General features: G+C 44.7%; 1 protein-coding gene across 1 annotated transcript in view; it reads left to right on the top strand.

Moving 5' to 3' along the window:
* TMEM201 (transmembrane protein 201) overlaps positions 1-14,379 on the top strand; it is a 30,143-nt gene extending 15,764 nt beyond the window's left edge. The window contains exons 7-11 of the mRNA XM_075721520.1: positions 5,952-6,169; positions 7,805-7,876; positions 8,746-9,036; positions 9,524-9,655; positions 10,091-14,379. Of these exons, the coding sequence (XP_075577635.1) occupies positions 5,952-6,169; positions 7,805-7,876; positions 8,746-9,036; positions 9,524-9,655; positions 10,091-10,188 (811 nt within the window). The 3' untranslated portion in view covers positions 10,189-14,379. The remainder of the gene's footprint in view (positions 1-5,951; positions 6,170-7,804; positions 7,877-8,745; positions 9,037-9,523; positions 9,656-10,090) is intronic.
* The last annotated feature ends 214 nt before the right edge of the window (positions 14,380-14,593 follow it).

The raw sequence follows: 14,593 nt of genomic DNA, 5'->3' as shown, positions 1-14,593 counted from the left end.
TCAGCAGGAGGAAACGTATGCTTCCCGCTCAGGTGTTTTGGTGCAAGTCCAGCCTCTGAGCACAGTGCCACCGTCCTCATGAAGCTGAGGTGCTATTTTGTACGACACATGGGCATACGTTCCCTTCTGCTGCGGGGGATAATAGCTAAGAAAGGGCTAGTAACTGGCTGACAGGGCTGACACAAAAATCATCCAGAACCACTTGATCAGTGCTTTGAGCTTCTTGTTTTCACTCAGCTGGACTCTTATTTCAGGCCACAGAGGAACATGTGGTAACCTGTGGTCACCAGATGCAGCTTTGTTGCCTGAGGATTCTCCCAGCCATGCAGGCCAGAGCATGCAAACATCTTAACAGTACTAGAGGATTTTAGCCCCAAACCCTCTAATTTCAGGTGCTAATTTTACACTGGCCATGTGCTGGTGTCCGGCCCAGAGGATGGTACTGCAGAACAGAGCTGAGGTGGTGAGGGTTTGTTAGTGGGGGGGTGTGTCACTTGAAATCAAACCTGCTCCAGCCCAAAGTGGCTGACGCTGGCTCTCACAGTGGCCATGGCTGATCTGCCAACTCAAAAGCACCTTGTACCCTGCCTGGCAGAGCTGGGTGTGTAAAGGGGCCAATGTGGGTTCATTAAGTGCCTTTTCCTGGACAAGATTTTTGACAACACTATGTTGCTCTGCTTCAGTGGAGCTGATGCAGTTGCAACTTGGGACAGCAGCGCCTGTATGTCTGCCAGGCCAGTGCTTTTGTCCTTCGTTTGCCACCAGTGAGTGTGGCTGGGAATAAGAGGATAATTGGGCTGCCCTCTTACATTGCCGATCAACTCTGCAGACTATCGGGGGGTTGTGGAAGGATCCAGAGCTAGCAACCAAGTAAGTGTCTCTGCTGCTGCTACTTCTGGTTTTCCTGAAGCCCTCACTGACATCAGTGCATGCAAACTGACGCCTTTGTGGCCCTTTACAATTCTAAATACGCTATATTTATATCCCGTTCTGTCCTTTCTATTAACTCCTCCTTTCCTACATCTGTGCTTTGCACACCCTAGCGTGAGCTTGGGTGCGTCAAAGGGTGAGGACAAGAGGGGAATATAAAAAGGGTGTAGTGGTGTTTTATTTTGGCTTGGTGAATGTTTTTCAAGTACGCTGAAGTTATGTGAAGCTAATAATCATGCTTAGCTACTATAGAAAGTATGTATTGCTGTATTGTGGGCAAACTATTTATACTCTTATAAAAATTAATATAATTAATAGCCGGATGATTGCTCCAGACTGACTCCACTTGTGAAAGCAGGGAGCTGTGGTGTACGGCTTTGCTTCAGTTTTTAAAGACATGCTGTTGAAATTGTGTGCTGTCACATCTAACCTGCCAGTTCATTCCAGGTGTGCCGTCACCTGCAAGTACGCTTGGGGCCTCTTTGAGCCACAGCAGATGCTCTCACATGAAAGGGACGGTACTCAGTCCTGAAGTGCACCTTGAGTCACCCCCTGTAAAGCCTCATTTGGGACCAAAGCTATCAAGTACGCAGGCAGGGAAGAGGTCCTCTGAACGTTTTTGTCATGCCAGCGAGTCTGGATTTTTGTAGACATGGAATGTGCATATACACCCCTCCCCTTTGTGCCACCAGCTAGGAGGGAAGGCAAAATTGATGCCAAACATCTGTCTGTACTCTAGAAGGTGTTAGTGCAGGACCTGGCAGCTGGAGCGTTTTCAGCTATAATTCAACCCTTCTTTTTCATCCAAAGCAGGGCAACATATAGGAGAAAAGAATTCTTAGTCTTGGCAGCTAAAGTTTCTAGCTCTCTAAGTCACATATCAAAATTTTAATGTGTCTGAGACCCGTGCCCTCTTTTAGCCTTGTTCTCCCCTCTCCCTGTGCCTGCTTTTTATTCACTGTATTGCTCTTTACTCCTGATCCTCTCAACTTGACTGGAGGCACAGGTTATGGCACTGACTGATGTGATGCAGCAGACCAGACAAGTGGGTGCATGTCAGCTCACAGAAACTTATCTCGCAGCCAGCAGTAAGGCCGTAGTGAGCTACTTCTGCAGTCTGGGCAGCAGCACCCATGCTGCCTGGAGAAAATGGTGCAGTTACATGTGGATTAACTCATAGCTAAATTATGATGGGACCTTAAGTCCAGAGGAAATGTTTTACCCCATGACTGACACATGGTTCCCCAGCTGCCTCCAGGCAGATGAAGCTGGGCACATACAGCAAGCTGCCGGACTGTGACCACGTTACCTTCTTACTTCATGTACTGAATTATCTGATAGTAGGAGTGGGTCCATCTGCAGCCCTGTAGTCTGACCTGACCCATGCTCTCCCATCTCTCTCTCTATCCCAGGGGTGATGCAGCATCTCTGGTTAAAATGTGAATTGAAGAGGCACACGCATATGGTGTTGTCTTTGGATAAGAGGGAGGTATTGGGACAGAGGAGGGGAGGCTCTGCTGGCAGGAGGTGTTTCTTCAGGACAGTGTACGGTCCCACGCCATGTAATAAATACTCTTCTTTAACCTCTGTTTACTTATTTTTCAAGTATCCGTGTAGCAGAGTTGTGCCCAACTGTCTAGTACCGCTGTGATCATTGTAAACATTAATTAAGATACCCAATTTTTGATGTTCACAATAACAAGTTTTGAAATAAACGGCTTCCGGGCCCTGACTATTTCCACAAACTATCTGACTCCAGAGCCTTTTTTTTTTTTTTTTTTTTTTTTTTGTCCTCCTTCCTTTTTTGGTTACTTTTTCACTGTTACCAGACCCACTATTATCACAAATGGCTTGGAGCAATGCAGTAGTCCAAGAGCAAAGACACAGCTGCGCTGCTCCATCCCAGGGCTGTGATGTGGCTGCTTCCTGCCTTATGGTCCTCTTGATCTCCTCACCTTTTTTCATCTGCTTCTGAAAGAAGTTTTAGTTCAGCTGACCATTCTCAGGCATGAAGCGCATTCCCACGACAGCACCCTGCTTTTTAGCAGCATCTAGCCCTCTTAACATGACAGTGGCAAACACTAAAGAGAAGAGCACGTGGAAAAGGAACAGGATTTTGCACGTTGCATGAATTTACTTTGTTCAGAGCAGATCAATATTTAAGCCATTCTTTGGTCAGCATTCAATCCTAAGGCATTAATATGCTGTGCTTAAAATTCTTCGGCTCTTCTTTGCTAACCAGAAAAATTCCTTTTCTGGGTGGTGCAATGACAAATGATTCACCAGCTGCCCAGAGGATCTGACTGCACTAACTTGGTGAGGTTGAGAAGAAGTGGGGCTGTTGAGCAGCAGAGCCCATGAAGTCCGATCCAAAAATCCCAGGAAACAGATTGTGGTTATGAGTGATAAATGATTGCAGTATCTTCCAGCCCATTAAATGAAAAACTGCCAAAATCCAATAAGCCAGATAAGCTGTTTTCCAGCGCAGCAAGGAGCTGCATAAAGTTGGATCCTTTAGCCCAAAGATACAAAAGGTGCAAAGTTAGGAAAAAAGAGCTATGTTCTTCACAGGCGATGCTCTGATTTGGCCCTTCACAGACATGGCACAGTGAGTGGTAGGTATCGCTCTTTCTGATATGATTCATATCATAGTCCTGAGCTGCACTTTTAATTTCCTTTCCCATTCGTTTTCTCTTACAAAGCTGAGATGAACATGTACATCTGCTATTCACATCTGTTTGTCTGGTGGGGCAAATGTGTATATGTATGTGCACTAAAGGACTCTGCACATTTGCGAAGCATGACACCCTTCCCAGGTCCTCTGGAACCTGAAGAGGTTGGGCAGTTTCTGCTGCAAGACTGACGAGTTCCTTGCCGCTGTTAAAGGCATGTCCTGCTTGCAAGCACCAGGAAGCTGGTTGGCTCAGATGTTGTTCAGCCTGATTAAGCTGGTCGGGATTGTTGATGTCTGCCTCGTTCTAGCAGATAAGTAGTTTTATAAGATACTTTAAATTGTAATCTTAACTCTAGACTGCTTCTTCTGGACATGCTAGCGCTGCATAATATTGCTGCATCACCTCTTTAATCTCCAAGAGAGAATGGCACATGCATAAATCACCTCACAGCGCAAGATTGAGATACATACATTCCTTCATGCTCTGATTTACTACTGGCTTTCCTCTGACAGAAGAAAAGCCATGTTGCTGCTCTCATCTGTCTCGGTGAGATTAAACCTCCAAATGTTGCAGCTTGATTATATGCTGCAAAGTCTGGTATCTCCATTTTAAAATACATACACTTCATACTTTGTTAATACTTCATCATGATTTGTTTGACAAGAGTATTACCTGTTTCTAACTAAACAAAAATCTTACAGGAGATCCTTGGGAGATCTTGTTCATATTCTAGACTTTCTTTCATGTATTTTATTCAATTGTTAAAAAAAATACAAAATTACTATACTTTCAACATTGCAACGCTCTTAGAATGTTCATTTTGATGGTATGAGGACAGAAGTGAGACTCCAAAGCTGACTCCTCACTTCTGATGCAATGTAGTCGACTAAACTGCATACATAGACTAAGATTAGTATGTGATTGCAAGGAGGAATAGAAAGAAGGTAAAAACAGGAGTAAATTTTTGACAGGTGGTTCAGCTTAGGTTGATTTTTAAATTTTAAACCATTGCAAAGGTAGGTGATAACTGCTTACTGCAGGGGGGTTGGGCTCGATGATCTCTCAAGGTCCCTTCCAACCCAAAGCATTCTATGATTCTATGATAAAATGGGGGTATCAGAAATTAATTGCATAGTTTATTTGCATATAGTAATTGAGCGTGAAATACTGTGGCAGTCCTAGTTGCAAAAACTGCTTAAAATACAAAGTTCTCTCATACAGTTATTTTACCAGTGGAATAGAAGTAACTTTATGTCTGTAGTACTTAAAAATCAAGCTAACTGGTACAGGTACCCTTAGTGTGTTTTGTCTGTTACCTCTCATCTTGTGTTCTCAAGCTGGACACGCTGTTCTACAGCTTCCCTCCTTCACTTGGAAAGAACCCACTGAAAACAACTCACAGGCCTAGAAATACAATTGTCATTATTATTGCCAATTTAAATCTTTTCCACACACTATACTAGAGATTGTTTTTACGCATTAGAAGCAAGACGCTTCTTGGAGAGTATGCTACAGGAGCACAGTTCCCTCTGAATGGCTACACTAGTGCATATTTGTGGCTAATTACGACATGCAGAGAAAGGAGTGTGTAATGGTTTAGGGCTCAATTTAGGATTTGAAAAGCCATGTGTGTGTCTTTTTATGTGACCCTCAGCAAGTCACTTAGTTTCTTTTTGCTTCTCTGTCCCATCTGTCAAGTGAGGGTAGTGAGTCTTCCTTACCTCGCAGAAGTATAATAAAGGCAAATGTGTTAAAGAGGTTTGAATGTTAGTTTTAAAACAGAGCTCTTGTGCCTAAATCTTTATCTGGGTACCCATAAAAATACTTCACTCTATACTGGCATCAGAGTTAAAATGTTGCTTCTGGTTTCCAAAGACAAAAAGAGTAGTAGACAACTACTTGCTTCCCAGTCATGACATTTCTAAGCATGTTGTTTGCATGTGCACATAACAAACATAAGATGTACTCTGTTGTTGGTCCTATGTGTATCTGGAGTTTGTAAAGCATTCTGGTGGTCTCCGGGTAATTTTCTCATCCAGGGAGGGAACCAAGGTACTATGTCTATTTGCACCTGAGTTCCTAAACTGTTCCACCATTTTTCCAGCCTGTAATGTGGGACAGGTTGGTGCACAATAATTTAAGAAAGGTTGAGCAGCTCTTCCTTCCCCAGTTTCAAAGGTGTAGGAACATTCCCATAAACTCCTAAGCATTCTGCATCTGGCACTGCTGCACTGAAAAATTGGTACGAACCTGATAGCAAAGCAAGCGTTCATGCAAGTACAACTGCGAGTGTGAGTTACTGGAATGTACTCATTGCTAAATGTCTGTCGTGTGTGTCATTTGCAGGTACCTTTCTGGGGATTCGATTACTCTCTTTCCCAGCAGCACTGGGACTGGCTTCCCTTCCTCTGCTACGTCTTTCTTTGTCCCAACACCACCCAGTATTCTCCAGCTGACAAACCAACAGCTCCTCAGATCCCCACGCAGAACTTCTTCTTCCTCTCTTCCTGGTCGTCTCAACAGGGCACTCTCGCTGGGTACCATCCCCTCCTTGGCCAGAGCGGGTAAGTGTGCGTGCAACTTTTCTGGCCCGATGGAAATGGCAGTGCAGTGGAAATGGGCTGTGAGGTATCCACGTGTTATAGTTCTGTTTAGGGATTGCTGCTCCTGTGGCACAGAGGAGCACCCAGCATTGGTAATTTGGTTTTTGGCATTAAGAAATTATGCAGCATACCATTGCCATCTTGGTGAAATAAAAAATCTCACTGAGTGCTTGCCTGCTGTATGTTTACTGAAATCCAGAGGCTTCTCCAGACATCCGTGGCAGTATGGCACAAGCTACAAGGCTGTGCGTGGGAGAAAGACAGAAGGAGCAGTTGGACGTGGGAATGGAGAAGAGCAGCTTTTGGAAGTGATTGGGAGCATTAGGACAACTGATCTAGCAAGAGCAATCGCTCCCTTCCTTCTGGCTGCTTTGCGTAGTTTGCTTTTCTTGCTACAGCTGAAGGGAGCAGAGCTGAAGGCAGGCTCTTCCCGAAGTCTGGATTTGATATGCATTAGCACAACTATTGAAGCTGCTTTAGAGCCCCCATTTCCCCTTGTTTTTAAGGGCTCTCTGTGATCTAGGGAAGGTTTATAGGCCTAAGGAAAGACTCTCTCCCAGTAACTCAATAAGCCCTCAGTTTTGCTGTGCTTGAAGCTAGCAGACGGGAAATAGCATTCAAATGCTATTCTTCTTCCAAGGAAAGCTGAGCTTTCCCTTGTCACTAACTGATTACCAGAAGGTCAGAGGCCGGAATGGGGCAGTTTCTAGGGTAACACTGCAGCAGAGAGAGCAGCCTTGCAGGGATTTTTTAGTTCATTTGACATTTCTCTAGCTCACGCTGCCAGCAGTTTTGCCAGATCCACTAAGAGCACGAGAAAGATCAGCCATGCAAACCTTTCAGCAGCGTGGCAGCTTTTGGCACAGCCTGTGCCTTTCTAGTTACCTGGCTGCCACGGGCAGGGCAGGGGCAAGTGCACCAGACCACTGGATTCCCCCTGCGCGAAGCCACCCTCCTGAGGTCTGTGCTTGCTTTTGCTGAGGTGCAAAGCCAGACAGGCTGGAGAGAGCATGCTGTCGGGGCTGGATATTTTTTGCAAACAGCAAGGTTTTCAACTTCCAAAGCTGTTTGCCTATAATTATGTAAATCGAGTGCCTAAGAAAAATAATTGATTTTAGCTCTAAGGTTTCATTTGTAGCACTTCTTTTTCCTGAATTCAGTACTTTTCATTGGGTTTTTTGGGGGGTGGGCTTTGGGGGTTTTTTTTCTGCCTCATTATTATGGCTACCTCTCTGACAGCTAGATGGGAATTTATCTCACCCTATGATCTGCCCTTAAGGCTCTTTTCATGAGAAAAAGATACAACTGTGTCTTCACCTTCTTCCTTTTAAAGTAGAGGCAAGCCAGGCTGTGATACAGTCACAGGGTTGTTTTTGGAGCCTGCTGGACAGATCAGTTCTGCTGCAGCTGGGAAAAGTGGATTATTGTGATGCTGGCATATAGCCTGCCCAGGAAAACAGGGACATTTTTCCTGCCTACATTTACCACCTGTCCCCTTCTGAGATTGATGACAAGATGATGCAGTTTCATTTCTGAAGGATAGACCTCCAGTAGCTGAGCCAGCTGGTTTCAATCTGTTTCATTTTTGCTTTTCAGATTCTGGCTACTTGTTCAGTGGAAGTCGACCAGCCTCGCAGTCATCTCAGTCCAAGGAATCTCCTACATCAGGTAATGCACTTGGCCTTCCAGAGCAACCGTCTGCAGGATTTGCAGTGATTGGGTTGAAACACGTGATCCAAGTTTAATTCTTTCATCCCAGATCACATCCCAGCGAAAATGTCAGTTTTGCTGTTAGTTGGAGTTCCAACTAAGAGTGGGATTGCATTAAACTAAAATGGTATATGTGTTGGATGTCCTTCTCCCTGGGAGAACTCACAGTGAAATCAGTGAGACAAAGCAAGGATCCCTTCCCTGCTCTAAGCTGAGGTGAGACTGCTTTGATAGGAGACTTCAGACTGTTCCTAGGGCAGCCTTTTTGTTTCACTTTCCTTCCCCTGCCCAAGGAACTGCTAATTTGGCTACCCTGTCTGCTCTGCCCTTTTGCTCCTGTGTCCTCCATTGACCTGTCTGTTGCCCTCCTGACCCCAAATGGATCCTTTGGCTGTTTGTCCTGCTTAAGTGTCTGCTGCTGGAAATGCAGTCACAGCCTGGGCTAAAGCCATTGTGCAAACCTCCTCGTGTCCTGACACGCTTTCCCAACAGCCTTTAAAGGACATGCCAGAACAGTTAATTACCTGCAAAACACGTGTGTAATGCAGGCTCTCTTGAATGGACCCAACTGAGCAGAGAGAAAGCTCACCCGACTCCTGATAAACCCATCTCTAGTCTAAGTCATTCCTGAGCATACCGAAGTGCATGTGGAATTTCTCCATGTTTCGCAGTGTGGGAACTGGAATGAATAAAGAATTTTAGTACAAGATATGCTGGACATTTGCAACTCCCGTTCCCTTTTCTTGTAGAATTGTTAAAGAAAACTGTGCCTGTTGTATTGGAATTACAATCTCATTATTTTCTCTTCGGGGATGTTTCCATTTCAGACCACTTCTCCCTGCTGTCCGGCAGCTGTGCTCCCTCCCGCATCCCCTCTCCAGCACCGTCGGTGGCTGGCTCTGTGACTTCCAGCTCGGGTTCCTTGCGGTACCGCCGGCCGCTCATCAGCCCTGCCCGCCTGAACCTGAAAGGACAGAAGCTGCTGCTTTTCCCATCTCAGAATGAGGTTCTGCTCACCCCAACTAGCTCAGAGGAGCACACGCACTCAGACAGCAACATCTTTGCCACCGAGTTGTCCTCCTTTCCAAAGAAGAACCTCAGCGAGCGGGGAATGCATGGTATGCTGGCGGCCTGCTGCACTCCTGGAAATGAGTTTATGGGAAGGAGTTGGCTTGCAAGCAAAGCTGTGCATCATCTAGGCTGCACAATAGATGGGAAACCTTCAGGAAAAACCCAGGTGGTGATGGACTGTTAGGCTACCAAAGCTCCCTTAAGAATCCACTGGCCTGGAGAGCCTGTCTGCCAAAACACGTCCTTTTCTCACTTAGTGGTGCCCCCGGGAAACTACTGCCACTGCCTTCACCCGTGTTCAGATAACTCCTTTAACCACGGATGTGGTGATGCTGGTATGCACAGTGTACAAAACAAACGTGCAGGCAACTTCTGCTGCACAGCAGTGAAATTTGCCTTTTGTTTCCAGCTCCTGTCCTTAATCCTTTCATGATTTTACCAGGCAACCATTCATTGCTCATGTCTAGCTCTAGTCTGGCTATTCTTGGCTTCCACTGGTGCCTTCTGAATTTCTGTATCTTTTTCTCCTTGCAGATATGAGATCTGCTATGGAAGGAGGGAGTATTTGCAGTGATAATTCCATCAAAAAGGAGGATCACTCATCACACTCATCTACCTGTGTGGTAGACACAACTACCAAAGGGGAAGATTTGGCAGGCTGGAGAGGTAGGTGCAAGTCATGTGAGTGCTTCATGTATGTGTGAGCATTTCTGTGAGGGTAACCGAGATCTTTCCTGTGCTGTAGTAGTGATCTGATCTTGAGCTCAAATAAATAAGTAGTAGCAAAAGGGATCCTCTGCCTGCTATTCTAAGACCTTAATAAGGCTATTCCTGTTCTTTGGACAGTGCTAAACTGAGACGGAAGGAAAGGGGTGGGGATGTGGGTGTTGAGAAGAGCGATGAGATGAAAATAGAACCAAAGAGCGCAGTGAAATCTCTCCTGACAGGAAAAGTGCTTCAGCAATTTCTGCTCATGGTGAAAACACTGGGCAAAGAGAGAGAAAGAGCACAACGTATGTTCGCCGTTATTTATCTCATCAATTCTTTAATATCTCTTTCTACTATTCCTTTTTTTTCTTTGTGTTGTCCTCTTCTACAAAGGTCATTTTGGTAACTCCGCTCTCCGAGGTCTGCTAGCCGTGAGTCTGACTCTCAATGCTATCTTCACATCAGCCTATGTCTACCGGAGCCTGCGTTGATTTGTGCCAACACTCCCTTTCTTTCTGGTTCCACCTGCTTCTGAGGAGACAAGAAGAATTCAACCACAGCTTCATGTCTAATGGCCATGCCACTGGTGCATGCTGTCTTTTAAAAAACTACTGTATGCTCAACTGTCATGACAAGGAACCCAGGTAGCAGCTGCCATCACTTCCAGGTAGAACGTATCACAGGATTGTCCCTAGACGTGGCAGGCAGCATTCCCAGAAAGCTCCAGTTCAAAGCAAGAGGCCAGTCAAATGGCCCATGTGCTTTCTTTCAAAGGAACTGACCTGAAACACAAGCCTGAAAATGCGTAAGCTACTTTTTTAGGAACCTATCCCCAGCTCTTCTTTCTGGCATATTAACCTCATGCTGACGGTGCTGGTAAAATGAGGAGAATTAGAACAAATGAGCTGGAGAAGAGGGATGGCTTAGTAGCTGGTGCTGGGCTTTGGCTACTGCAATGGCATTCCCAGCCTCTTTGCCCAGTGGTTCCTCTTCTCTCTTCCCTTTAGCACTCTCCTCTAAATTATCAGTGAATTTTCTTTAGTTGCCTTAAGCTTGCCTAGGGGCATGGGTGACTTTGGCTGCTCTGTCATATTCTTGCATCTTGTAAGTCCATGTGCTTCCACCGGGGCTGTACCCTGAGACCGCTTTCACCAGTTGCCATTCTGGTCATGCTGGTTCTTGGAAACTGCTGTCTGTACGTACCTCCAACCAGCACTGTTGCTGTAGGTATGCACAAACCCCAGGCAGACATCCTTTTGTGGTTTGCATTAGAAAGAGGAAGCCTGAGCTTTGCTTTACCCAGGAGGCATTAGTTCTGATACAATTAATTCTGTAATAAGGAAGGATCCCTACGTGATTTGCACCATAGTCAAAGGGCTTCAGCTCACAACTCTGACTGCTGGTGTTTTCACTGAAGCAGCGAGTGGCGTAGCTTGTTCTTGCTGTAAATCGCACAAATCTATTCTATTAGAAGATACGTGAGGAGCTGTCTGATTATATATGTTTGTCCAGAAACATGACGCCCCAATCTGATACTGGGACTTGCTAAGTAACCATCTAAGGTATTTCTTAGTTAAATGCCAAGGTGCTCTCAGTGAGAAATGCCAAACCTGCTTCTGGGCAATTCAGCCTTCTGGATAGATTCTTCTTTTCTAACCCAAAGGAAGCAGCCCTAGATTTTCAAAAGCAGTTTATAATTTGGGCATTTCTGCTTCTGGGTGAGTCTTCAGCATTGCTTAGAATTCAGGGGCCATTGAGAGTATTGTGCTGAATACTCAAAATCATTTAGTACATCTTAGGAAAAAAAAGATCTTTATGTTTTGATTGCTAAATCCCAAGTGCAGAGAGAAGATTTACCGACATGTCAAGGATACCTGGTGAAAAGAGAGCCAACTGACATTAGCTATGTATTTCCTGAAGCAGGACTGACTCTATTAAGAGTTCTTCTACTGTCTTTTCCTTTGGGCTCCTTTACCTCAAACTTCTTTTTTTTTTTCCTCTCCCTCACCCATTGTCCTGTGTGTGCATCTTGAATTACAGCGTTACGCTTACTCTGTCTTTTCCTCCCTTTCAGTTCTGCTGTTCTATTGTACTCTTGCATGTGCACAGAAACGAAGTGTATCTCTGCTGATAATTCTCTGCTCTGAACCTCAAATTCACACCTCAGAGTGATGATCACCCTTCCTTTCACTTCACTTTTTTTTTTCTTGCATGTGTTAATTGAGTTCCTACAGCCGCCTCACTTAGTACATCATGTGAGTGATAGCCAGACTCTAACCAGCATGCTATATGACAGATTAAATGTGGCTTTACTGCTGGTGATTCAAGCACTGAAAAATTAAGTCTCTCTTTGTCTCTCCCGTTTCTTCCTGCATTGTTTTAGTAGCCCACTTCCAGCCGCTCCTCCCCATCCTCCCTTGTTAGTGAGGCCTCCTCGTTGCCTACTCTGCATCTTACAGGCAGAGGACGGACCTCTGTCCACGTGTGCTGATCTGAGAGGCTGTGGAGATGTCATTGCTGACTCTGCATCTTTCTCCCAGCCTCTTTAGAGCGTTGGTCAGGGGCTGCGCAGCCAGCACCTCGTATACCAGGGCCCAGATCCACGATAGAGACCCGCAGCAGAAAGATGTGCTGCAGGTTGACGATTAATTCTTTTGTAACTTGCATGAATTGTTACTTGTAGCCAAACTGGACCCATAACCTTGCTGTTAAGAGATTTTTGTCCCTTTTATAGACTTCTGCAGGCTCACTTAAGCATGTGTATAGGCAAGATGCTAGCAGACCAACTTACAAGCTTCTATTTAGACCTCTGCTGTTCGAGTGTGATGATGTCCTGGTGCAGTGTGTGACATCCCATTCATGGATCCTTGTCCTGACTTCCAGCGTACCCAGGGGCTTCCTATGCAGAGACAAGCCTGCCAGAGAATACTGTGGGTTTCCTTGTCTTTATTATGCCAACAGATGTGCACTGTGACTTCATGTATGCAAACTTTCCACTTTCACCTCCCGGTCTGCACTGAATTTTACCATCGCACTCACCTGGAGTCCCAAGTTGGTCTCTGTCTCTACCAGATTGCAATACAAATTTTCTCCTCCTTTCCAGCAACCAAGGAGCTGCAGCCTCTCAACACACCTCTTCTTGCCCGTATTCCAGAACAGGAACGCTTTAACCTGTCACTGCACTTCTGAATCTGCTCATCGAAACTGTTCTTGGAAGGGTATTTGGTGACCTTGTCCAAAGCAATATAAAGACTTTGGATTTTATTGCTGAAGAGGGAAGACAACCAACTTTCTCATTCTGGTGCTAGAACACTCTCCAGTGGTGCTTTCACAGTTGTAAAGCCTTTGCTTGACTAGTACACACAAGTATACGTGTGTATGTGTGTGTGTGCGCGCGTGTGCATGCATATGTGTAAAAACATTTGGAGGGTTTCATCATTTCAAAAGATCTGAGCCCATGTTTGTCTTTATATCGTTGGCCTTAATCTAGCTCTTAGATACTGTGTCTCTCTTTCTGCTGTTTTCTATATGAAGCTGGTTTGGAGGAAACAAAAGATTATCTGGTCCCCCTGTAAAAATCTTTGTGACTGATGATGATGATCTTCATACAGCGTTGTTCAGGGGTGACATTTTATTTTTCTAATATTTTTCCTACTGTAAAAACTGTTGGAGTGTATGGAATGGAAAAGATCTTTACAAAATGGTCTGATAAAGATTTGAGTGTTACTTAATAATACCAACAATTAACAGTCACGTGGGATACAAATGAGCTCCATTTCCAGACCTTTTCCATTGCCTGCCTTCCCTTGAAAATGCCCAGGTACTTTTTCTTTGGATTATGGACTTGTTAGACATGTTCTGAGACCTTGCAGAGACTTGCGATGATTTTGCTGTTCCGAATTAGGAAGAATATGGATTCTAGAGTCTGGTTCCATTTCCGCAGTCTGAGTAGTTTGGCAGATGTGACAACATATTATGCACGTATCTATTTGATGGGATAGAAAGAATTGGTAGAATTAGTTGCTGATTTCTGAAGGTCATCATACCTTTTTACATAAAATTTTAGATGTGGAATTGGTCACTGTGGCAGTGTGGAAAAAACCTCGTTGCTGGCATATGTAGGCCAGATTCACTGAATTTTAGGCTGTCCACTCAAGCAACAAATTTGGCCTGTGAGTGTTTTATTCCTACTCCCTCTTCTTGGGAGTGTAAGACACTGCTGAACTGACTGGGTTCCTTAAAACAGGGCAGCTGGAATCAAGGGCTTGTGTTGCTTGTGGATGCTGCTATATTTTTTCTTCCAAGCGCCATTCCTGGAAATAACTATGGTCTTAACCTCTTTCACAGACATTTGTTAGAAGGCTAGAAAGGGCCAATTAGGCCAATACTTTTTTTTCTGTCTTTCTTTTTTTAATATATGTTGCATCCAGAAATTATCATCACTGTGTCCTGTGGTGGGAGTAAGGGACAAAGTACTTTTGGTATCTAGAGAGGGTGAGGAGGACAATTTTGAGTCCTAAACCTTATTTCCTGTGAAAGAAATACTGTATGTCATGTGTGTGTACTCGTTCGGGGAGCTCTAACACTGTACAGTTTAGTTAAACGCGCTCCAAGGGAGGAGAAGCTGTTCCTCAGAGGTTTTTAGTTCATGCTTTGTGTTTAAAGAGGAATATTTTTCTTTAAAAAATAAAAACAGATAGTTTTCACCTCAGTGTGATTCTGTTTCTTGGGGAGCTGAATCTTTTTTGGGGGAAAGGGAGACATTATTTGTGCTTGTGTGTGTGGCCAAATTAACTTTGATCTCCTCGCTCTTTTAAAGCTAGCAAGAACTAAGAGAAAGCACAAAGCTTTGTGAGCTTCCCCGGAGCAAGGAGAAGCTCATGGACACGATTTGGA

Source organism: Pelecanus crispus, chromosome 15 (genome assembly GCF_030463565.1).
Source record: "Pelecanus crispus isolate bPelCri1 chromosome 15, bPelCri1.pri, whole genome shotgun sequence".
Classification (NCBI taxonomy): domain Eukaryota; kingdom Metazoa; phylum Chordata; class Aves; order Pelecaniformes; family Pelecanidae; genus Pelecanus; species Pelecanus crispus.
This window is presented reverse-complemented; position numbering and strand designations above follow the sequence as displayed.